This window comes from Rhinopithecus bieti, unplaced genomic scaffold (genome assembly GCF_001698545.2).
Source record: "Rhinopithecus bieti isolate Rb0 unplaced genomic scaffold, ASM169854v2 scaffold_15436, whole genome shotgun sequence".
In the NCBI taxonomy this organism is placed as follows: Eukaryota; Metazoa; Chordata; class Mammalia; order Primates; family Cercopithecidae; genus Rhinopithecus; species Rhinopithecus bieti.
This window is the reverse complement of record NW_016808313.1, coordinates 341,583-365,310: the sequence shown is the minus strand read 5'-3', so window position 1 is coordinate 365,310 and position 23,728 is coordinate 341,583. Positions and strand designations below refer to the sequence as shown.

General features: G+C 45.5%; 1 protein-coding gene across 1 annotated transcript in view; it reads right to left on the bottom strand.

Moving 5' to 3' along the window:
• Nucleotides 1-14,118, bottom strand: part of LMX1A (LIM homeobox transcription factor 1 alpha) — a 165,322-nt gene extending 151,204 nt beyond the window's left edge. Inside the window, exons 1-2 of the mRNA XM_017886421.1 lie at nucleotides 13,887-14,118; nucleotides 11,485-11,671 (exon numbers count right to left, since the gene is read on the bottom strand). Of these exons, the coding sequence (XP_017741910.1) occupies nucleotides 11,485-11,671; nucleotides 13,887-13,962 (263 nt within the window). The 5' untranslated portion in view covers nucleotides 13,963-14,118. The remainder of the gene's footprint in view (nucleotides 1-11,484; nucleotides 11,672-13,886) is intronic.
• Nucleotides 14,119-23,728: the final 9,610 nt, after the last annotated feature.

The window sequence follows — 23,728 nt, the reverse complement described above, 5'->3', positions numbered from 1 at the left end:
TATATATATGTATATATATTTCAATTTGTAATAAGTGCCTTGAAGATGATGAATAGCACATGGTAATACAGAACCAAGGAATTTAGATAAGCTGGTTCTCTATCCCTGTGGCCAGCCTTTCTTAAAATAATGTTACTCTTTTTTTCAAACATCTGCTTAATTTACATGTTTAAATAGTCTCTGCTAGACCTTTAGTACATCAGTGATTTGTTTTATTCATTTTTACATACTGGACACATACAGGAATTTAATACGGATGTTTGATGATTAAATGAATGAATGAGTGATTTAATTAACGAACCAACTGTTTATAAGCGTCTAACTCTAAATTAGAAAATTCCACATTGCAACTAGGTAAAGTACATTCCAGTTGCTCATATGTTACCTGAAATCTCCAGTTTCATTAAATATCAGTTTACACATATTAAATTCAGACACATATTTCACCTCCCCAAAATGGACTAGAACTAGTTGTAAGAGAATAAAATTTCAGCAATGGTGAGAGAAATAATACAATACAGGAATACTCCTTAAAACTGGGATTCCATTATCACTTTTTGATACAGCCAGGCCAAGTAACAAACAAGAGGGATGTCAACAGTTCTGGAAATCAGCCTCCACTGGGGGCACAGTGGGATCTTTTCTAGCTAAGGCTGAGGTTTGTTTGAAAATACAACACAGTTCAGAAGAAAACTTGGAAAGGGGTTATGCAAGGAATGGATGGACAGCTGCCGGCTGGTCCCGATGGAAGTTATGCTGGAAGCTCCGGATATGATATTCAACAGTTCTACTGCCAAATGTGCAGACAAGCTCCCAGGACAAAAGTCACCAATAGCAAACCCTGGGAGTTGGAGAGAAAGAAAATGGATTCCGCCTGCCTTTTTGTCCTTCTTCTAGAGGCCTGGGGGGAAGAACAGCTATGCTGTATTCTAGAGGGGCAATAGAGATCAATGTGGATAGTGGGATAGGAAAGGATGGGCAAGGACAGCTTTGTGTGTGAAGGAGTTTGATAAACAAGAGCAATGATCGTACATGAGCTGATTTCTCATACACACATAGAGGCAATCCCCAAATCCTAAAAACTTCCTTTAAAACCACAGAATACTAGGCAATCCCCAAATCCTAAAAACTTCCTTTAAAACCACAGAATACTATAAACAGCTGACCATCGGGAGGCTGCCTGAAAGCTCAAGTATCTAGCAGGTGGGGACTTGTTTTCCAAGAGCTGGTTCAACAGGACAAACTGAGAATTGTGATCTCACTGGGGTGTGAACACCAGAATGCAAGCAGCAGATGGTGTGATTTAGTGGAAAGGCCATTGGAAAAGGAGTTAGAAGCTAGGGACAGCATCCCAGTTTCCTCTTCCCCAACAGCGTGACCTTGGGCAAGTTGTTAACTTCCCTGAGCCTTTATTTCCTCAGCTATAAAGTGTAAGAGGAGAAAACCGAAAACCTCTCCTTACCTAACTTTTAAAACTGTTGTGAGGATCAATAGAGATAATATATGTGAAGGTTCTTTGAAAATTGAGAAGGATACATTTTTTCAATGAATTATTTTACAGCATTTTCTGTGAGCCAAGCATTGATCGGCATGCATTTCAAATATTAAACAAAAGTGAACCTTTGAGGTTGGTACTGTTATTATCCCTGTTTTAGAGAGAAGAAATGGGCAGAGAGCAAGTAAGACCCTTGCCCGTGGTAACACAGCTAAGGAACAGCGGGACAAAGATTTGATCCCAGATGCTCTGGCTCCTAAGTCTATGCTCTTGCTCTTAACAACTACACTGTCTTGGCTTATCATACACAGCTTCTAAAACTATGTATAAGCTTTTACTCATGTATAAATAATAATAATAACACCCAATCCTGTAGAGTACTATACACTTTACCAAAAGGCCTTTCAGGTTCATTATCTTCTTTACTTTTCTCAATAACCTTATGAGGTCATTATTCTCACATTCTGTTGTATAGATGAGAAAACCATTGCTTGGACACCTGTTGACAGTAGGATATGTCTTTCAAATTATTTTTTCAGTAATGGAGAGAGAGATGCAGTGCCCAAACCACTCATACCCACCTGTCTATCCCCTTCTATCTATGAATACAGGTTTTTTGAAATGGAAGATCCCAACCAAAGATGAAGCATAAAGAAAATAAAACTCAGAAGAAAAAAGTGGGTGCATAAAACTGACCAGCCATTCATATAGATAAACAGGGAAGCCTCCTACAAAGTGTTATTTGTACAAAACTATGTCTTCCACTAGTGGTTCCAGTCTAGAGCCTAAAATTCTACCCTAAGATAGTCATTCCTTTGACTGAACACCCTTCCAGTTAAAAAGTATCTTCAGAAGAATAGAACATTATCTTGTCCATCCCAATGTGAATTATTTCATAACATTCTCCCAATTTGACAGCTAACTAAGAGCCAACTCTAGCCGGCACACAAAGCAATATGAAACATAAAAGGTCACAAGATGGGTTCAGAGCATGAGACAAGCAAGAAGGCACAGCCAAGCTGAGATTCTGAAAATGAGGTTAGAAAAATAAGTGAATCCAGAAATTCAAGGTGCACAGAGCTCCAGGGGAAAGAGATGTGCAATCAAAACTCCAGCCGAAAAGAGGCAGAGAGGGGTCTCCTGGGATGTTCTTCCCTTCTGGGTTTCCAGAGTCTATCTCATGGCACTGCCAACTGGTTTTCATCCCTGAAGAGCTATGCCTGCATCCCTGTGAAGATGCTGGCTGTCATTACCGGAGAACACATGCACAGCAGGAATTCCTGCCACAATGTGAGGAGGAGTAAGAGGAGAAAGAGTGAGGGGGTAGCCAATAGCAGGGGAGGAAACTCTAGATGGTTATGTTTAAAAGGATTTGTTCCACTGTCAAAACCAGAAAGCTCTCCCCAAGAGCCAGCTTTAGAGAAGGAAGCCTGCAATGACAGAGAGGAGGCGGGATGTTATTAAGGAAGCTCTTTGGAAAGGAGGCTGAAATAAGGGAAGAAATGTTAGGCAAAAGGCAGGCATGTCCATAAAAATCCACCTGTAGACTGTGATGGACCAGGAATGCCTGGGGGATGCACAGAAACCAGGCTCTAGTGTTTCTCAAAGGCTCCTAAAGCCACCCTGATTATTTAGGACAAGGACAGCTCTTTAAATCCAGGCCATCAGAGCACTTGCCCATTCCTGATTCTCTCCAGTGACTGGGATAGGACCCAATGACTGCCAAGCTTGTGAAACTGCAAAACTGCAAAAACTCACACTTTCTCCTCTCAGCTGCCCATTCCCTTTTCAGGGCCCCATGCTCAGGAGAGACATCGATCTCTCCCTGCCCTGGAGCTGGGGGCCCCAGGCCAAGCTGGCATCAGCTCCCACTCAGGCTCAGGCTGTCGGGTGCTCAAACAAAGACATATTCGGACCCTCCTGCAGAGACAGGGGGCCTATTTCTGGGCCCAGAGGGAGCTGGCCTTAATCTGTTGCACAATGAATGACAACAATGCTAAGAATGAAAATATGGTTTGGGGGGATAGTCCCCAGGAGCCCAACATTTTGGTATTTAAAGGAACTTTAATGAGCTTAAGAGGCTAATCTGGAGTTCAGGAGGGGGTGTTTTGTTTTGTTTCGAAAAGGCCTTTTAAAGATTCCTGAGGCTTGATAGGGAGGAGGCAACAGAATTGTGAGTCAAGGCGTGGCTGCTGTGCAACTGAAGGGGCGGGATGGAATTAGAGAGGAAGCTGCTCCAAAGAGCTCCTCTCATCACAGCAGTAGAACCTGGTGCTCAAGAGATGAAGGATGCTTCTTTCCAGGCTGGAGAAGTGTGATGTTCAAAGAAGTAGCCAGAGTTGAGAATGAGTGACGTGTTTACGTCCTACCAAATGCCAGGCTTCTGGCCAAATGACTCTCCTGGTTTATTGGTGACAGCATCAGACTCAGGCACTTGGCACCTCTCTCACTCACCAAAACACACCCACCTGTAGTAGCAGGACATAATCCAGAATCCACTAAGGTACCAGGCATGGTCAGAAAGGTTTTTAGAGGCCCCTAAATGGTTACTCAAAGAGTAATGGTCATGAGGTCATGCATACTTGAGAGTTATGCCACTCACCATCTATTTGCCTGAGCCTCACCCAACTGAGTGGCCACATGACTGTTATTTTGTGTATCTAAAAGGCTAATTAGACCAGGTGCAGTAGCTCATGCTTATAATCCCAGCACTCTGGGAGGCTAAGGTGGGAGGATCGCTTTGAGGCCAACAGTTCGAGACCAGCCTGAGCAACTTAGCAAGACTCTGTCTCTACTAAATAAATAAATGGCTAATTAGAAAATCAAAAGAACACTAACAGTCCACAAAAATGGTTTGGGCAAAAACTGAGGCAGTTGACGAAATGGAGTTTAAGCAACATCTGATAGGTGGTTGCAAGAGTCAAGATAATAGAATTCTACAGGGTATAAGGGAGGGAGAAGGGGACAGAGGCAGATGTGAAGTCCAGATACAGCATGTGGTCCATTCCCAGCAACAGTGGACATTTAAGATATTTTTAATACAGATGGAGTTCAATCAGACCTGTAGGATAAGGCAGTCCAATCCATAGTGGCCAGATAGCTCTCAGAGATAGATAGCTCTATCTGTCACTCTATTATACAACAATAATAATAAAACACAGATCAATCTATTGGTGTGAGGATACACTGGAGGCCCAGAGAGTCAGAAAGGCCAGACATATTTGCTGTTATCCAAAAATAGGATTCCCAAACTGAAATCTTGAAAGGCTGGAAGAGATCAAACTCTTTCATGTGACTTCAGTTAGAGGACTAGGAAAAGCACAGTCCACTTTGTATTTTTAGTTGTTATGACATTATGGTGCAATAACGGGGAATCTGGCAATCGTTTCATTAAATTCTAGCTAATCTGTGCATGGCAGCAAGGCGACAAGCTCTACAGATGACTTGGTTGCCTTGGTTCACCACTGTAAAGAACAGCACAGGGGTAGGCTTTCAAAATCCTTTTTTAACTACCCAGATGGGGCTATTTGTGACGGGACTAAGTATACCCACAGGGTAGGAAACCGATGTAGGGCTACAGTTTTCTTCCTTACACCATGTCTTCACTAATACTTCAGGGTTTCTACCGCATTCCAGTTGCATCTGCTGTCTAATGCCAAAAGAAACTTAATCCCTATCCTAAGTCTCATTTTATTTATTTTCAGTAGTGTGAAAACAAACATGTAGCAAGATTACTGTGTTTACACCTCCTTTTTAGCCGATATAGCTCTAATCCTCCCGTTAATTAACACCAGGGCCATAGCAATTTTATTAATTTCATCTTGGTTAAAAATATAGACAGATAATTGTGCTTTACTAAAATAACAATTTGACATTTGGGGGGTGTTTGCTTCATTTTAGCAAGACGGTTGGACAGATTTTATTTAAGATATGACAAGGAGACACAAAGCTGCAGTCAACATTGGTCAATGCTAACGTAACTAATTTCAGTTATGATAAAATGACTAAAATACCTCATATCATGCTAGTCAAAAGAGACTAAGGAGAAAATGTTGATCCTATGGGGTACCAAACTAGAATCTTCCTCTCTTTCAGAAAACAGGCCCTTCTAAGGGGGCCCAAAGGGGAAAAAGGCATCTTTTCTTTGTCCTCTGTGATATTCGCTCCAGAACCTTTTCTACACTTTGCTCTTAAAATTACCAACTTCCCCCAACCAAATCTGAAAAGGCAGCGACTGTCTAATGTTCCTAAGAGACTTCTTGAAGAAAAACATATAGAATATTCCTAAGAGGAAGCCTCAGCCATGCTGGAAATAGGGCTGAGCCCTCCCACATAGGAGCCTTTCTGCTTCTCTGCAGAGAGTAGGAGAGACACATCTCACCCCATCCAGCCCCCAAACCTCTAGCTCACCCTCCAAGTGGCTCATATGGGAACTTCTCTCTGAAGATGCGAAAGAGCATTTACAAATTCATGTCAGAAAAATGTTTATAAAAAAGAAAGAAAGAAAATTGAAAAACACTGACGTAGAGCTAAGGTTTCAGAGTAAGAGCAGAAATTATTTTTAAATCTTGCTCTTGTGGATGTGATTGTGCTTTTTTCCTCATAATTCATTTTCCAGTGTTGTATATCTGTACTTAATAAACAAGATCATAACATTCAGTATTGGTTATTTTGAACTTCATAAAATCCAACAATGACATTTTGTAAAATGCATTTATTCTAAGATGCTTTAGTAAATTTCTGATCATATCATGAGTACTTTAAACCTTTGTCTACTTTCTCCCTTCTAAACACTATGACCTAAATAATTTGACTATAAAAGAAAAAATAGCTGATAATGAAATAATCGGAATTGTTCTCATTAGAGAAACAGCTCCTGCCCACTGTCTCCAAAATCCTTCCCAGAATTAAAAAGCAATAATGAAGAGGCTTCCCTGAAATTAGTGGTCTTTCGATTAATACAAATGTTATAAATAAGAAAAATGAAAAAGCAAGAGCACAATGAACGATCAGGAAAGTTACTGGCACTAAAATCTGAATATCAAAAGCTATTTCCTAGCCAGGTAGGTGTAATATGTAAAACTAGACTGAATAAATAACTTTCAAAAATGTGTTCCATTTATGTAAGTATCAAAAGAATCCCATAAGCCTACTGTAAAAAGGAATGTTCATACCTAGTATTTTAATTCCCAGAATACTATTAATATCTACTCCTGCTATCTAATTTTATTTCAAAATTTTAAGTCTTAGATTCCAAGAAACTCTTTCCCAGGGACCAATACATATAAAAAGAGAAAACACCTCTGAGCAGGGAATGTTTCCAATCACCCTCTAAAATTAAAAAGGGAGAAAAAGAGAGATTAAGTGCCTGCACAAACACAACCACAGCCCATGGATGGTGCTTACGCTGAGCTAAGCCCCCTGCAATTTAACACAGACATCAATTTATTGCCTAGTTGTGTTTGATTTTTATATTCCTGAAATTTTATTGTGCCAGGAGTGGGGCCAACAAAAGATAAAGTAAAGCAAAAATGTAACAATTGCCTCTGCCATTCCATCTGCCGGCCCCTTTCATGAGGAACTGCATGCCCAATTTTGATCTCCAAGTAATGTCACAGTAATAAAACTAAACTAACTCCTCCTCACACACACACACTTCCTCGACTACCTTGATAAAATGCAGAATTAGTTCATTACTGATGCTAATAGATATCATTACCCAAGTCTTTTTCACCATGGAGCTGCCAATCAGCGGGTCCAAAGAAAGATGCAGAGAAAGCTCTAAGTGTGACAGCCACTTTCCCCTTTTTCAGTCCCTTTCTTTGGAAAATTGGTCCGCTCCAAAAGAAAGGGAAGAAAACATCCACTGGCTCTTTGAGGAAAGGTTTCCCAAGGCCTGTGATTTGCTGACATGCGGGGAGTTATGATGTTGTGAGAACAGCCCTGATGACAGCAATACTATCCCACACTGCTCCTAGGATGTCCAGAGCAATCCAAGGGATCATGATAAACTTCATATGTGAGGGCAGAGGGCCCCGCCTGACCCACAGAGCCAGGCACATGAAAGAAACAATAAAAACTTGATTTAACTATGGGATCCCTTCCAGAGGGCTTAATTATCTATTGTATTACCACATTCCCGTTATTCAGCAGTCTCTTCTGTCTCGGACTGAAGTCCAACTGCAGTATTTGTTTGGAACAAATTCAGGGAAAACTCCAAACTAACCAGATCATAGAGGACTCAGTTAAATAGGGAACAGCAGTTATATAAATAGAAGTCCCCTAGGCTGGAAAATATTCTGGTTGTCTGCTAAGTTTCAGGAATGTTGAAGACAGTTGAATCCACTTTCAAAACATCTACACCTATGTTATCCTCATGTTTCATATGACATGGTACAGATTCATCAATTGTGTAAATGTTGTCATCCCACCAAACTAGCAATTTTTCCATGTTGACATGTCATAACAAAGATAGCCTTCAGTTCTTAATTTCTATACATTAGTAAATCAGTGTTCCACACTCTTGCCTTAAATGCTCATTTTCTGGGGGTAATCAGAAGATAAATTATTCCTAATGGCATCGCAGTGTATGAGAAAAATACTCAATAAAACATCCTGAAGTCTTCCGATGAATAGTTGTGTGTGCAAGACGTCACTGTCAATTCTACTTTTTTAATTAGAAAAACTTGGTGTTTGACATTGTGAAGGTGTAACAACTAGTTGAGAGAATGAAATTTTAACTTTTTAACTGGTTGCCTAACACCATAAACAGACAGCTAAGAATTCAAATGCAAAACTGCCCAACAGCAAGAAATTCACATACAGATGACTAAGATAAATGTGATAAACTTGCTTTGTTAACATTATGTCTATGATTGACACTGAAAACTGCATTGACTATATATTCTTTCATTCAAATGTGTAGAAACAGCATTTGAATTTCATGAAATTTGGAAACCAAGGCACTGCCTGCATATTCATTTTTTATTAAGTGCTCCCTAACTTACCATCAACATCATCTTACCACTTAACTTTCACCTCATTTTCTTCCCATTTACTTTGTTTGGCCTCAAATTTTTCAAAGATCCACCAAAAAAAAAAAGCAAAGCTATTTTTACAATTGTATTTTTTAAAGAGGAAAAATGCTCTTTGTAATTGCTTCAGGACTATTGCCTAAAACTGAGTTGTGTTCCCTCTGGAGGATAAATATCTGGCCATTCCCGATAGCTTCTGTGCAATATCTAGTCCTACACTCTAAATGGAAGAAGGCTTTGATAAATACTTGATGGCAAGGACAACACAGATGGAAAAAGTGTTGAGCTATAAGCCTCCTGAAGGCAGGCTCTGAGACTTTTTCTCATTGTCCTCTCCTCATCTAGCCTAGCGTCTTGCATATAGAAGCTCCATAAAAGCTTACTGAATACAGAAGTGTGTCCTGAGCCTAATTTTTTTACAGAACATATAAAAATCTCTCTCCTTTTTCTCCTACAGATACCACCATGCAGACTAAGACCATTAAGATTATCAAATATATTAAAACCCGATTTTATTGGAAAAATAATATAATTGGAACAGAGGATAGAGAAGAGAAAAAAGGAATTTTTAAAAAGGAATAAGTTAACCTAACAAGCAATTGATGGGCTAAGCACAGGCCAGTACTGCTATGATGCCATGAGCTAAAGAGGACAAAAAACTCAATTTTGGAAATCTGTGGTTCCAAAAATATTTTTAAAATAAAATTAAAATCCTTCACTGAAATGTCAGCACCTCTCTGAACAATGTAGCTCACATCCCTCTGTAAAATCTTCTTGGTTCTGGCTAACAGCTGGCAAGTTGATCCCTGCAATTTTCCCTTTGCAGAAATAGCTTTGTGAGGAGAGAACTGACCCTCCTGGGCTAATAAGCCCAAACCGCGCCAAACCTGGAGGGCTGAAATGGAAGGGACATTGTTGTGTTAAGTACTTTACAACAACTGTTTCTTCTCCTCTTGACACAGCCTGACTTCCTTAAAGAAGATTTGACTGGCCAGACAGCTGTGTTGACCCTTAAGCCTTCTTTGATTCGTGATTTTTTTTTTAACAAACAGAATAGAAATTCACAATCCAAATCCTTTCCTAAGCCCCAATACTTGTGAATTTGCCAGTGTTGTGCCTGAAGGATGTGGACATTTCAGTAATCTATAAGCAGAAAGTTAAAGATTGGGTCTACACAATACCAAAACCTTTCGATGAAAAGCAAGAGAGAAAAAAGCGAGCAATCAGCCAGAAGCTTTATTCAAAGGTGATACTTGAAGTTGTGTGGGCTAAATCTATTTAACTACCTAAAAATTACACTTTTCACTCAGACACCATGTCAACAAACAGACAACCAAGAATAGAGACAGGCATATCTTCTTTCAAAAATGTTATCCATAATGATCACTTCATAGGTCGTCATAAGGAGTTTTCACTTTTTATATATTTCTGTATTGTCCAATTCTTCCAAAATCGATCACACATTTCTTTTAGTTCTGGAAAAAACCAAGCTATTATCTTTTCAAAACGACAAAAAAAAAAAAATGCCTAGTACTCTCTCCACATGGGGTAAAATTCGAGCATTTTGGGCAAAAGGTGGAGTGGCAGAAACAATTTTTTTGTTTGGTCACAGGGTCTAATCACTTTGTCAAGGTTTTAAACTTGCATAGCCCCAGGCAACAGGAAAAGAAAATACTTCTATTTATTCTCAGTGTTTTTTGCTATACAGAGACTTCTCCCGCTCAGCCCCTCTCATTGTGTTTTTAATAACGTGATAGAACTGCTTTTTCGCACTCTAACCTTCCTTTGATTATCTTCACGTAATGCTGTTCCTTTCATTCACCAGTGACAAATGCAGAATTTTGCGCGTGCACGCGCGCGTCCACACAGTTAACCTACACCAGTCCTAATGCACAAAAAAAGAGACTTCTGGATCAGCCACTTTTCTTCAATCATCTCCAAAGCTCTGCAAAGCCAATACCCTTATTAATTAAACATTTCGCAAGGAAAAACCGTTCCCTCTCCTTACACCTCCTAAGCTCCTCCCGGCACGCCCGGAGAGAATAAGGAAGTTCTCTGCCTCCCACTTTCTGGCCTCATCCAGGCTTTGGTGTTATAAAAATCTAGTTTCGAAATATCCACTTTCTTAAATGCCCGCCTCCCAGTTCTCCTCTAAACGTACCAGAACGTTCGTGTGGACAGGAGGGAACTGAACCTGCTCCGTGGCAGAAGAGCATACCCACACCTGAACTAGGGTGGAGGCACAGGTTGAAGGAGAGGGCTTCAGTTCAGGCCCCAACTACTGTCCTAAAAGCCCCTGCATCAGAAGGTTCTGGAGAAAACCAGGAAGGCGACAGTGAAAGGGCGAACGGGCTGTGCGCCTAGCTCCGAATGGCAGGAGCGCCATTTCCGAGCCCAAACTGTTCGGACTCCAGCGAACAAACCCGAGCGGGAAACGCGCACAGGGCACAGGGGACAGAAGCTGCGGGGTCAGTACAGTCTCACCGCAAGGCACAGGCGCGAAGCTGGCGCGGACACCTGGGTAACATGGCTTGAGAACCAGCAAGGAGACACGGGGTCACTGGCAACTCGCAGGGCACCCCGGTAAAAAGTGGAGACCAAGCTTGGGGGAGACCAAGCTTGAGGGATTCCAAGGCTAACAAAGAGTGGCCTCTGGGAATGGCCGAGTCAGAGAAAGGGGCCTGGGAGGACTAGAAAGTAGGCGAGCAGACCGTGGAGGAGAGCCGTCGCGCGCACTTCTGCGGGACTCGGGCCACTGTTGCGCGCACCCGCGCGGATCTCTGCCCTACCACCTTCCCGTGAGAGGCAATGTACACGACTGGGCTGAAGGGAAGTTCTGCTCGCTGGGCGTGCCTCTTGGGCCTTCCAGAAAAGGACTTGGGTAAAGGAGGACAAAGTCCTCGACGCACACTGATGCCAGTGCGTGGGGAGCGCTGCGGGGGCGCGGCCACTTACTTCTCGTAGTCATACTTGCAGTAGAGCTTCTTGTCCCGGTAGAAGCAGGTGGTCTCCAGTGGCTCTTTGCAGGAGGCGCACTGCACGCACTGCTCATGCCAGAAGCTGTCGTTGAGCCGCAGCAGAAACCTGTCCAAGATGACCCGCTGACAGCCCTCGCAGACAGACTTGGGGCTCACCGCTCTGCCTGTAGCCGCAACAGACGTTCGCGGGTGAGCAGCCCGGGCAGGTCGACCATGCCAAACCTGGCCGGGACCCGCTCCTGATCCCTTCACACCCACGGATTCCCCCAGCGCCCCCCAACCCAGGGAGTCTCTGCTAATCAACCAAGCTGAGACTTGGAAAAAATCAAACCAAGTGGCGTTTCTAACAAACGGAGACTATGTGAGAAGGTTTAATTCCTAGCGGGGGAGGGTACAGAAATCAGTAATTGGCCTTTAATTAACAAACACACCCAGGTATGCTTGCAAACGTGTGCACATCCTGTAAGATTAAATTACATACAAATTTGTGCTTTCAGGTTTATTACGTCGTAATTATTAAATCACTATGCCTGTCTCTGACTGTTTTAAAAACTGAGAATGCATAAGAACAATTTGGATTTTTCTTTGTTAAAACGCAGAGTTCTGTTCTATTTTTTGAGGGGAAACAAAATTTTCTCTCTTCTTCCTAAAAGTCCTGGGGTACAGAAAATGTAGTCTCACTCCGAAGCAAACCTAATATTATTCAAACCGATGAACCCCAAACCGCTGCGTCTTGGCTGGCATGCAAATTGCACATGAGTTTTTCATAACTAAGAAGCGTCAAAACACAGGGAGGGAAAAAATTCGCGGAAGAAGTAAGCCGCGGAGTGTCCCGGCCGGGATTCCCGATGCCAGGCGCGTTCAGCAGCAGTGCTTGAGGGCGAAACGGGCCTCAAAGCGACTCAGCGGAGGCAGGGAATCCACTCTTTGCTACCCCTTGGACTTTTTGTGCTTTGTTCCTTTAGTTTGTGGGGGGCGGAGAGGTGGTTCAGGTGGCGACGCTTGGCCACCTTTATTGGCACTTTTCACAGCTATTGAAAGAAGGCCTTGTCCCCCAGTAACAACACTCTTGCGCTTGTCCCCCGGTACCAACACTCCTGCGCTCCCCATTTCCCGGCTGCACTCTCTGTCCACTCTCCCCTTCCGAGAGGCCAGGCCACCGGCTCGGGAGCTGGACCTGCCGCTTTGGGGATCGGACGAGGAAGGTTAGGAGAAGCAGCGAGATAGATCTCAATTTTACAATTCTATTTTCTTTCGGTAGGGTCTCCGCGTCCTGGGCCACGACCTGGGCGTTGAGAGCGAACGTGGGCCGGACGGAGGGCACAGAGCAAAAAGCGACGCCCGCTGTATACATAAATCCGCACCCGCTACCCGCCCGGGTACTGCCTGCTCTGGCCTCCGCTCTCTTCCGAGGCTGGGCAAGTCCAAAAGTTCCCGAAAGGGGGGTTCAAAGAGGGGCGCTCAGTGCACGTGATTTCGTTTCATCTGGGGTGTTGGAGGTGGGGAGATTCCTCTCTGGATTTGGTTTCTCCAGCAGAACTGTCTCATCCTCCACATTTATGCCGCTCTAGCGCTTCCGAGTGAAAGAGTTAAGAAGTTTAAAGGACAGAACGAAAATCCCTCCTGCTAAAATACAATAAAATAAAACGAAACTCGGGCTTCCCAAACTTGAAAAGCTCCGAGGGCGGAGTGGGTGGGGAAGCCGTAACCAGAATCTCTGGCTTCAGCTCTGCAAGACCCGTGTGTGGACACTCTTCCGGGGTCCTTGACTAGCTGCTCCTACTCTGTAGCTGCAAAGGAGTTGTGAGGGGGGACCCACAGGACCCGGCATCCAGCTCCAGTTAATTAATGCGGAGGCTAGGGCCCCGCCGCGCGGTCTAATCCCCGCGCTGAGCTGCCTACCGGCCCGGAAAAGTCTCTCTCGGCCGTGCCTATGGCTGAAATTGTGGCTGGAGTTGGTGGGGGAGAGAAGCCGCCTCGAACTTGGGCGCTCCAGGCCTCGGGTCTCGGATGCTATTGCCTCTAGGCCGTGAGAAGAGGGCGGCATTTATGAGACGTCGATCAGCTCCGAGATTAAAAATCCAGCCCTGGGTGTTTTTAATCACTTGCCACTCAGACGCCTGCGAACAAGCTCGCCCGCCCCTCGCGGCTTTGGGGAATTCGGTGCCCGGTGCGTGAGGCCTGGGGCGGCTTGTTGGATTTATTTGGATAGGGACGACCCACAAGGACTGACGGACAGATAGTGATGGGGCTCAGTTTAGTGCATGAAGTGGGGCGCTAGCTCCCCTATCGCGGACCAGGTCCCAGAGAGCCAGGCTCCAGACCTCAGGGCCAGGCGGGAAAGAGAGTGCGCCCAGGACGCACGGCCTGAACACTCACCCAGCAGCGAGGAGAAGGAGGCCGAGGTGTCGATCGCGCTTTGGAAGTTCTCCTCCATCTTTAGGCCGTCCAGCATGTTCGGGCCGGGCCGGGAGGACCTGTAGAGGAGAAGAAACGATGCGTCTGACGTCCGTGTCCGCTGGGACTCGGCTCCCGCTGCCACCGCACTCCTGGGAAAGAACGGAGGGAGTGTCCAGGGCGACCAGAATCAGCCAGGAGGAGAGAGTCCAGCCAAGAGAATGTAGGGTGGGAGGAGAGATCAGTCACTGCGAACTGCTCTGACTGATCTGATTTCACTCGAAGTCAACACGTTATGTACTTAGGCCTCCGCCCCCCAACTGCGTTTCTCCTTCTCCTGCCCGCCCCCCCCCCCACCTCCATCCCTTGCCCCAGGTTTTCCATCCCGAATCCGACTCCGCCCCAACCTATACGAAGGTGGGCCCTCGGGACGTCTCTGCAGGAACCCAGCTACTGGGGTATGATGGGTATATAAAGAGTGGGTTCCCTCCCTCGCTCGACGGGGTCCAGGCACGCGGGACGATAGGGTTTGCAATCCCGCGTCCCAGCCGCCCCGTTGAGGCCCTCACCTGCCCCAGGTCGAGAAGGGGCACAGTAAGGGACCCGGAGAGCGTCCCGCCCGCTTCTGGACTCCTGGCGCTGCACTCTGCTGGGGGGCGCGCGGGAGCCGGTGTGCGGGACGCGCAGGGAGGTCCTCCCGCCAGTCGGCCAGTGCAGAGAATGTCTGCAGAAGCAAAGGAGTCGCCTCGGGGAGGAGCCCCGGCTGGCCCGGCTCAGTCTTGGATGCATTTCAAATCAACTTTCAGAAACACGCCCGCCCGAGCGACAGCCTAGGCACGGGTAGCCTTACTTACCTGATAGGCGAGCAGTGACTGGAGCAGAGAGAAGTTGCGGAGCGCTGCTGGAAGCTTTGGTCGGGGAAGGCGTCGCCCCCGAGACTGCAGCCGCAGGAGCCGCCCTCGGCTCCGGAGCGCCGGGGAGGGAGCCGGAGCGAATGCCGGCCCCTGGCTCTGCTCCTCGGCGCGCCCGGGCAGGGCCGGGACGTGGTCGCGAGCTGCCGGCCTTCCCGGGACGTCCTACCAGCCCGCGTCGCTCCCTAGCAGTGGGAGAGGGCCGGTTGCTTCTCCGAGGCTAGGAGGGAAGGCAGAGGCCCAGGGTCCTGGGTGCGAGTCGGCCCTGCTTCGCCGGGGCGGATCCTGCAGCTTCTGACAGGGGCCGCGGCGCTGCGTGCGCGTCGGAGGAGAGGGGGTGGGGTGCGCTGGGCGGGGGGCTGGCAGCGCGTCCCGTGGCGGGGCTGTGGTGCTCCCTTTCCCAGCCTAGCGGCGCGGCCACCACACGGCCGCGGCCCTCTGCGCCCCTCCGCCTCTGGGAGCTCTCGGACACGCAAAGTTTCCTACCCTCCACGTGTAACTGTTACCTCGGGGCTCTCTGGCCCGGTCGCCCCCCAATGCCCCTCACCACAACTGGGCCTTTGAGGAGATGTCGGCGCCTCCCGGACCGCGGTGCGGCCTAGAGGATTCCCCCGCCGCTCTCCAACTGCTGCAATAAAAGCGCTGCAATCCTTACCCGGGCCCTGGGAAGCGCTGAGAAGCTGTTTAGCGCCTGTGGTTGTGGACTCAGAAGCTCTGAGCTCCTCAAACCCCTCATCATCCGAGGGCTCTCGCCAGTTCCCAACTTCCTTTAAGCTCGAACCGTATTCACTGATGGGGTATACAGAGGCCATGGGACCCATGGTCTAAGAATCACGCTCTTGGGAGACACTAGGTGGGATCTGCCCCGCAAGATGATAAACCTGCAATGACACTCTACAGGAAATCAGGTAAAGGGACATTGTTAGGGGAACAAAGTCTCTATGGGGAAATGTGAATTATCTGCACCTCCTAACTTTAATTTGCAGTAACAGACCTTTAGCCCCCTTCAGAGCAGGGATAAGGCCTTATCCGTCTATATATCCCAGGAGGTAAGCATGTTGTGTGGCCCCATGTGGATGCTCAATAAATAAATCACAATGCTGGCTGGCGTTTATCATTTATTTTGTGCCAGCTTTGTTACATAGTCACCTCATTTAATCTTTACAACAACCCCCATGAAGGGGAGACAATTGTTGTCCCAGTCTTACAGTTGAGGGAAATGTAAGGGAATTTATGGAATCTGAGTCCCATCATCTGAATATCATGGGAAGGTTCAGTTCAATTCAGTGTGATTCTCTGGGGCACCTTCAGTTCCTAAACTGAACTGAACTGAGATGAAATTGGCAGGCCGTTTGACATGGTGAACTCAAGCAGAGGAGATGCCACATAGCCAGGGTTTTTCTATTACCTCCTCCAGAGACAGAGGCACTTCTTTATTTTTAAATAAAAAGTGCTGGCAGCAACTTGCTCTAATGTGCTTAGGAGCAGCGACCCCACTCGCCATTCTAAGTGCTTTCCGCCAGCAGGCACAAGCCAAACACTGAATATGACTCCAGACGAACGAGGGCAAATGGCAAAGAGACTAATACGATATATTTGAATGCTGCTTTACACTTTTCAGGCATTTTCACATACACGATTTTGCTTGATCTTTACAGCAAACCTGTGAAGCAGGCAGAACAGTTTTATCCATTGTTTCAGATGAATATTTGGAGCTTAGCATGGCTGGGAGATTTCCCTGATGTTGCCCAGATGGCTAGTGGCATGTCTCCTAACACCTGACCTCTGTCCTTTCTGTCACCCCAGGTATAGCAGGGTGCAAAAAAAATGCAAACTACAAGTATTATTAGGATAATATGTGAAATAGAAGTTAAGCAAGAAAAAAATGGAGTAGGGCAGATACAACCATAAGGAATATTTTTATTTAAATACTCAGCAGAGTTTGGGTTTCACTAAAGGTCTTGAATATATGAAATCTGTTTTAACTAGTGGTAAGACTGTTCCTTTGAATATCCTGAAAGTGGATAGATTGTCATTTGACCTGAAACCCAAATCTTTCAAACAATTCTTATATCCACCCACAAGGCAGCTTGATTAGTGTAGATCACAGAGGTTTTTTGTGAGAATGTCCCCCCAGCCATGGGGCACTTCAGGATGGGGACTGCGCCTCAAAGTCACATCATAAGTCATATCACTTTTAGTGCAGACCCAGACACATATAATTGGTGAACAAATGCCCTTTACTTGGCTGAGGAATGAGTAGAGCTCTCACTACAGTCAGGAGGCACTGCAGTGAAGGGTCAGGAATCAAAGCACCTCAGTTCCATTCCCAGCTTTGCCACTGAATTGGTCTGGGCCATCAGTTCACCTCTTTAGATGTCAATACCTCTCTGGAATGAAGGGTCTACATTATGTGGTTGGTCAGGCCCTCACGGTCTAAAGTCTGTGAAATCAGACTGGCTTTGGCCAGTGGGGTAGGCAATAGAACCAACATATCCGTATGGGGTGCTGAACAGTGGTTGCCTAGGTGTAGTCTTGGCTGATGTATTTAAGTGATGTGTCTAAACCAATAAAGATGAAACATATTTATCTGGAGCCTTCTCTTTTGTGATTTATTTGCCCTCTTTCAATGAAGTGAATGTCATGAATCCCACTCCTACCCCAGGATTGTTTCAGTTTGGCCTTCGTCAACTCAGTGACATGGATGGGTGGGACAACCACAGGTGGATCATTCTAACCCCTCTATGAAAGATCCTCCTACTGTGCCTCGTGTTTTTCCTTGTGGTTTAAACTCAAACGCTTTTATTTTACCTTTTAAATGAAAGAAGATGCCACAGAGCCACTGCCCAGAAGCCATTTATGAAGAATCAGCCAACTTCTCCCTTTTATCAAAAAGAAGTACTCTGATAATTCATAGGAATGAGGTGAATAGGCTTCAGAGGGGACCCAAAAGATTACACATTTAGAGTTGGAAATGATTTTAAAGCTCATGTGGTCCAACCATTTAGTTTGTAATGGATCAAAATTCATTTCTCTAAAGTTTCTGCCCTCTGTTCCATTGATTCCTCAGGGCTAGCCATTCAGGAAGTCAAATCCTGCCTCTAAAACTTTCAGATGTAGGCAGAGCTGGCCTCCCTCTCCTGCCCATTCTTTGAATCTGATCCAGTTTTTCTGTCTCTTATAAATGGTGGCACCCAGGCCTGCTATGACTTTCCAGTGATAGTATGTTCAGGGTGTTTCTCAAGCAATATAACACCCATTAATGTGCCGCATTTTCTTTTTTTTTTTTTTAAGATGGAGTCGCTCTCTGTCGCCCAGGCTGAAGTGCAGTGGTGCAATCTCGACTCACTGCAAGCTCCACCTCCCGGTTTCACGCCATTCTCCTGCCTCAGCCTCCTGAGTAGCTGGGACTACAGGCACCTGCCACCATGCCCAGCTAATTTTTTTGTCTTTTTAGTAGAGACGGGGTTTCACCGTGTTCGCCAGGATGGTCTCAATCTCTTGCCCTCTTGATCCACCCGCCTCAGTCTCCCAAAGTGCTGGAATTACAGGCGTGAGCCACCCCGTCCAGCCTTGTGTGAGCATTTTCAATAACTGCTGTTGACTGACACTGTATGTGTCATTAACAAAACCTCCTCAGTCCTTTTCCACATGGTCTGCTAGCAGGGCCCATCTCTGCCATATCGCATTTGTACAACTGATCCAAGTGTGAAATGTATCCCTGCTAAGAGATAGGTAGCTGTTGTCTCAGAAATCTTGCAACTTCAAGCAGATCCCAAGAGATCCAGGAACTATGTCTTAAGCCTAGTGCTTTGTTTTGAGAGGGAAATATGTGGCCCTTGCCAAGTTGGTCTGGAAGCACCATCATTGGAGGAAGACAGGCCGGGACCAATGAGTGGGTGTATCTGTGGGTCCCAGGGGGTATGTGAGACCTTGGAACTTGGAGATACTTCTCCAAGTAGGAGGTTTTCTAGATCCTGTTCCAATTCTGTCATCTGTCTTCAGTCCAATAGCGATTTGTAGAAGATGAGGGTGGGATGTGCAGAATAGTTGTGGAGCTATCCCTTCTATGGTAGAAAACATAGAAGCAAAAATATCAGATGCATGAGTCTTTGTGGCTGAGATTTGGGGAGAGGAGTGAGGACAGAGGAGTCAGAGACCAAAGCTTGTTGAGAGGGAAGAAGAAAGGGAGGAGGGCCGGGCGCGGTGGCTCACGCCTGTAATCCCAGCACTTTGGGAGGCCGAGGCAGGTGGATCACAAGGTCAGGAGATCGAGATGAGGCCATCCTGGCTAACACGGTGAAACCTTGTCTCTATTAAAAATACAAAAAATTAGCCGGGTGTAGTGGCGGGTGCCTGTAGTCCCAGCTACTCGGGAGGCTGAGGCAGGAGAATGGCATGAACCCAGGAGGCGGAACTTGCAGTGAGCCGAGATCGCACCACTGCACTCCAGCCTGGGCAACAGAGCGAAACTCTGTCTCAAAAAAAAAAAAAAGAAAGAAAGGGAGGAGGACGGACATCCTGCTATAGAGTGGAGATGACAGGAACACATTTTTTTACTTTCCTTTTCTTGCTCTCATTTCTGTGTTTTATTAAGGGAAACACAAAGGAAAAATTGTGTTATTTGTTTAAAAATGTCAAAGTGCGTTTCAAGCAAGAGGAAAAAAAGCAGGAACATTACCGCCTAGAATGGCAATATTCTAACGAGGACAGCCAAAGACTGGCTCATGGTTGCAGGGACACACTTGAACTACACACTACCCTTACCTGGATTATTTTCATGTGAATCCCCCATTCCTGTGCTGACACTCAGATCTCTGAACAGAGCTAGAGGACCAGATGGCTCTCACTTTCTAGGGTGAAAGGGACATCCCAAACCAGCCGCTGGAATAGGAGGAAAGTCTGACAATGCAAATGTGGATATTGCTCCCTAATCATAAGGCTGGCAAAGGTTCCCTCTAGCCTGGCAAAGATGGCCCTACGCAAGGAGCAGACTTGTCCAGGCTAACAAGAGTACCATTGAAAGCAGCACATTCTTTGAACCTTGCAGTACAATTATCTACATGCCCACTTTATCTTCCTGCTGTCCTATGAGCTCGTTAAGAGAAGGTTCCATGTCAGACTCCCCTGTGATTCTCCTCAACGTGGCACAATGTTTCGCATACCGTAGAGGTCCCGTGAATATTTGTTGACTAAGTACAAATGCCCTGAAGTCATAGTCTACTTAATGCCATAACTCAGCAGGCTGGATTAAGCATGAGTGGGCTTTGGAAACAGACAGGCCTGAGTTCAAATCCCAGTGCTGACATTAGTAAGCCATTTAATCTTAAATTATTCAACCTCTCCAAGTTTCAGTTTCCTTATTGGTACAAGAAGAGGAATGATATTCCCCCGGAGTTATTGAGAGAGTTAATAGGGACAATGGCTGTGAAACATCTAATAATCTGACCAACTTAATGTTCAGACTGTGTAACTCTCCTCTACCATCCCTCCAAATGAGTGCATATAGCTTCTGAAGGGAAATCACCTTGGCTTTGCCCTGTTCTTATGAGTAAACAGGAACCATGCCAGCATTCAGGCAGAGTCCCTGTGCCTAGTAACAGCAGTTATCATGGTGTAACTGAGGGGTTTCTGTGCCTGGGATAGGCTGTCCTCCATGGCTGGGCTCATGGCATTGTAGGGCAGTTAAGAAGACGGTCCCTGGGGTCAGGCAGACCTGGGATTGGTTGTTGACACTGCCACTGATGATGGCCTTGGACAAGTTCTTTAATCTCTCCGAGCTTCCATTTCCTCATTTGGTAAACTGAGGAAATTATTGAGCTGTTTTTCTGTGTGTTTAAATAAAATAACAAATACAAAATACCTAGCACAATGCTGGGAACATCGTAAGGATTCAGTGAATTGTAGCTGCTATTGTGATCATTGTCGTCATTATTGGACAATAAGCAGCTCTAGGACCATGTTTTATTTACATCTGTGGTACCCAGCACTTGAACACAGGTGTCCAGAGAATGTAACTTGAATTAACCTAAACCGAACTGAACTGAAGACAGTCCCTGGTGCTGAGTGAGGCTAGCGTAGTGTTTGGCTCTTGGTTCCACCCACACTTGAGATGGCATTTCTCCTGGAGCAATCCCACGTGTTGCCTAACAAGTCCCCAGATTGCAGGCTTCCTGCATGAGGCCCTCACTCATGGGCTCTGGCAAACCCTATTTTTGACATCTATGTGTGATACTTCACACCAAATACCAGAAACCTGGACATAATGGGGGGAGACTGGGGCGTGAAAAGTGAACTCCCCCAGACATCAAAACAGGGAGAGATCTGTGAAGAGGTGAGGTCTGTTAGCTCCTGGGCCTGGTTCATGTGCCACCACATCTCAGTTATCACGCGATGAATGTACGGATGAATTTGGCAGATGTCCTCGGGACAATGCACAGCGAGCAGTTGGGAGCCTGGCTGAAGCCTTTGCATCATTGGGGTGTCCCTGTGCTGACTACAACAGGTAGGAACAGGCCCCACAGGCAGGCAATGCCTAGGGCAGAGGCAGCTGGCCTGAATTAGCACTGTGTTGAAACAGGTGCAGAGGCCATCTCCATCAAGCCAGTAGCAAGACTCCAGTTTCCTACAGGCATTTTCAGGAAGGGACTCTACCTGTGTCTTCACCCACCAAGGGCATTAAACCACAATGGGACTGAGAATGCCCCTGCCCTTGAATGTACATCCATCCTCATTCTTCTGATGGATACGCCCTGTTTATTCCATTGTTAATTTATTTATATAATATATCTCTCCTAGTTTCTAAACAGGATTTGAGGTGACATACAAATACTACCAATAGCGAAAACGATTTTTTAAATTAAAATTATATACTGGGAGCAGAAAAGCAAATCTCTCCCCCACCCAAATAATAATGTGGGGATAAATATTTGAATTGTGATAGAATGTTAAATGTTACTCTGTGTTTACAAGATGAAACAGAGAAAAGTAAAGCTTTACAAAATTGTTATAATCTGATCAAATTGTGTTTCCAACAATATTTATGTGTCTAGTTGGCTTTAGGACAGAGTCTGTAATGAAAGAACATATGTAACTCATGACAATGGAGATCAGCCCTGTGACCTCATGAACAGTGTTTAAAAATTTTTACTTTTGTTTATTGACGGTATCTCACCTTTTGTGAAAATAATTATAGCAAATGTAAAAGAAATGATATATACAACAAGTTAATAAGATAGAACTACAAAACCAGGAAGAGAGAAAACAGATAATATTAAATATAAGAGTTAACAGTTGTCTCATTGAGGGTAGCAACTATGATAACATGGTTCAATCTAACATAGTTCTAAGTACATACTTGGCACTTGTTATGTGTGAACATTTGAGCAAATGAATACCGCGAATGAGAGTCCAATTTGCCTTTGAGTTTCCTGGTGGCTAGGGCAAAAAGAGAAATAATCACCTTACAGATATTTTTGCACCTGGATTAGAGTGGTAATTGTGGATTTGTTTGATTAAACAAAAAAGAAAATGTACCATTAATCCTCATACCTCTAGATTCTAGTGCCCAAGGAGGCAAACAGTGAATCTTTCCACCCCACTCCTCAGCACAGTGCCTTGCATAAAATAGATATTTGTTGCATGAATATATTAATAAGGTCATTAAAATAAAGGTTTTTTTGATGCATCTAAGACATGATTCCATTTCCTCCTTTCTTATCCCCAATCCTTTTTTAACCTTAAAGTTCAGAGAGGAAAAAAAATTCTCAGGAGGGTATCGAAGGCGAAGGTATTCCAGGTAGATGACATGTCTTCAGCAAAGGCATCCGGGAAGAAAGTCAAGGTAAGTTAGAGAATCTCTGTGCACAGAAGGAAATGGGGCAATGCAAGAGGTTTGAACACTGGACTTTAAGTTTCTGACTCCACAGGCCATAGAGAGTCTTCGAAAGTTTGGGATTGGAGGAGTAAAATAATCAGGAGTTTGGTCTACGTTTATTAATTCTGGTATCAGTGTGGCTGATGAATTCAAAGGAAGGAGAAGATGGAGGTGGAGCAGATAAACTTAGTTACTCTAGTATAAGTGAGAAATGTAAGGCCTGACCCAGGGCAGGGAAATGACATTGAGGGAGATGAATGTAAGAGCAATATCGGAAATCAAGTCATAAAGTTCAGCATCTGTTTAGTTGTGAAGTGGGGAGAAATGAAGGGGAAAACAAAGAGTGTTGGGGAACAGTGTGGCAGTAACAGGAGGAAAGCAGCAGGAAGGGGTGCAAGAAGAAGTTTGGCGACTTTTCAAAATGTTTTCCCATCCATTATCTCATTGATTTCATATGCAAGCAGAGTGAGATCCACCCTGAGTGTCAACTGAAAACTGCTCTGCCCCTGTTTAGAGCTGCCAAGTTTCAATAAGCAAACCTGTGCCTTGATCCTTCTGGTAGCACCAGGACCCCCACTGGCAGGTGCCCTGCCCTCTCCAGGCAGCCCCAAACCTTCACCAGGGCTCAGTCACCCCATCCTGGCTCTAAGCCAGCAGCAGCTAAAAGCTGGGTAGTGCAAACACTGCGGCCTGCCATGCTTGCCAGGAACATGGATGGGTGTGCCCCGGAGTTCAGCCAGAGTCTCCCAGAACATCTGGGCAGGGTGGGGAGGGAGGAGCACAGCCATTGGAGTTTCTTTAACGTCTCATCTTTCTTCCCGCTGGGTAGCAGGCTCTGGTTTCACCACTGACTCACTTCCAGGCACAGGGAAGTGGTTTCACCCCAGGCTGCAACTTCTCCCCTGAGCAATGGGGCAGATAATATTTCTCACCTCCTTAGGACAGCAGGAAGTTAATGAGAGGGCTCTGCATGCTGCTGGCTGAGCCTCAGTTGGATGGCACGAGTGATTGCATAAAGAGAAGAAACACTGACCTAG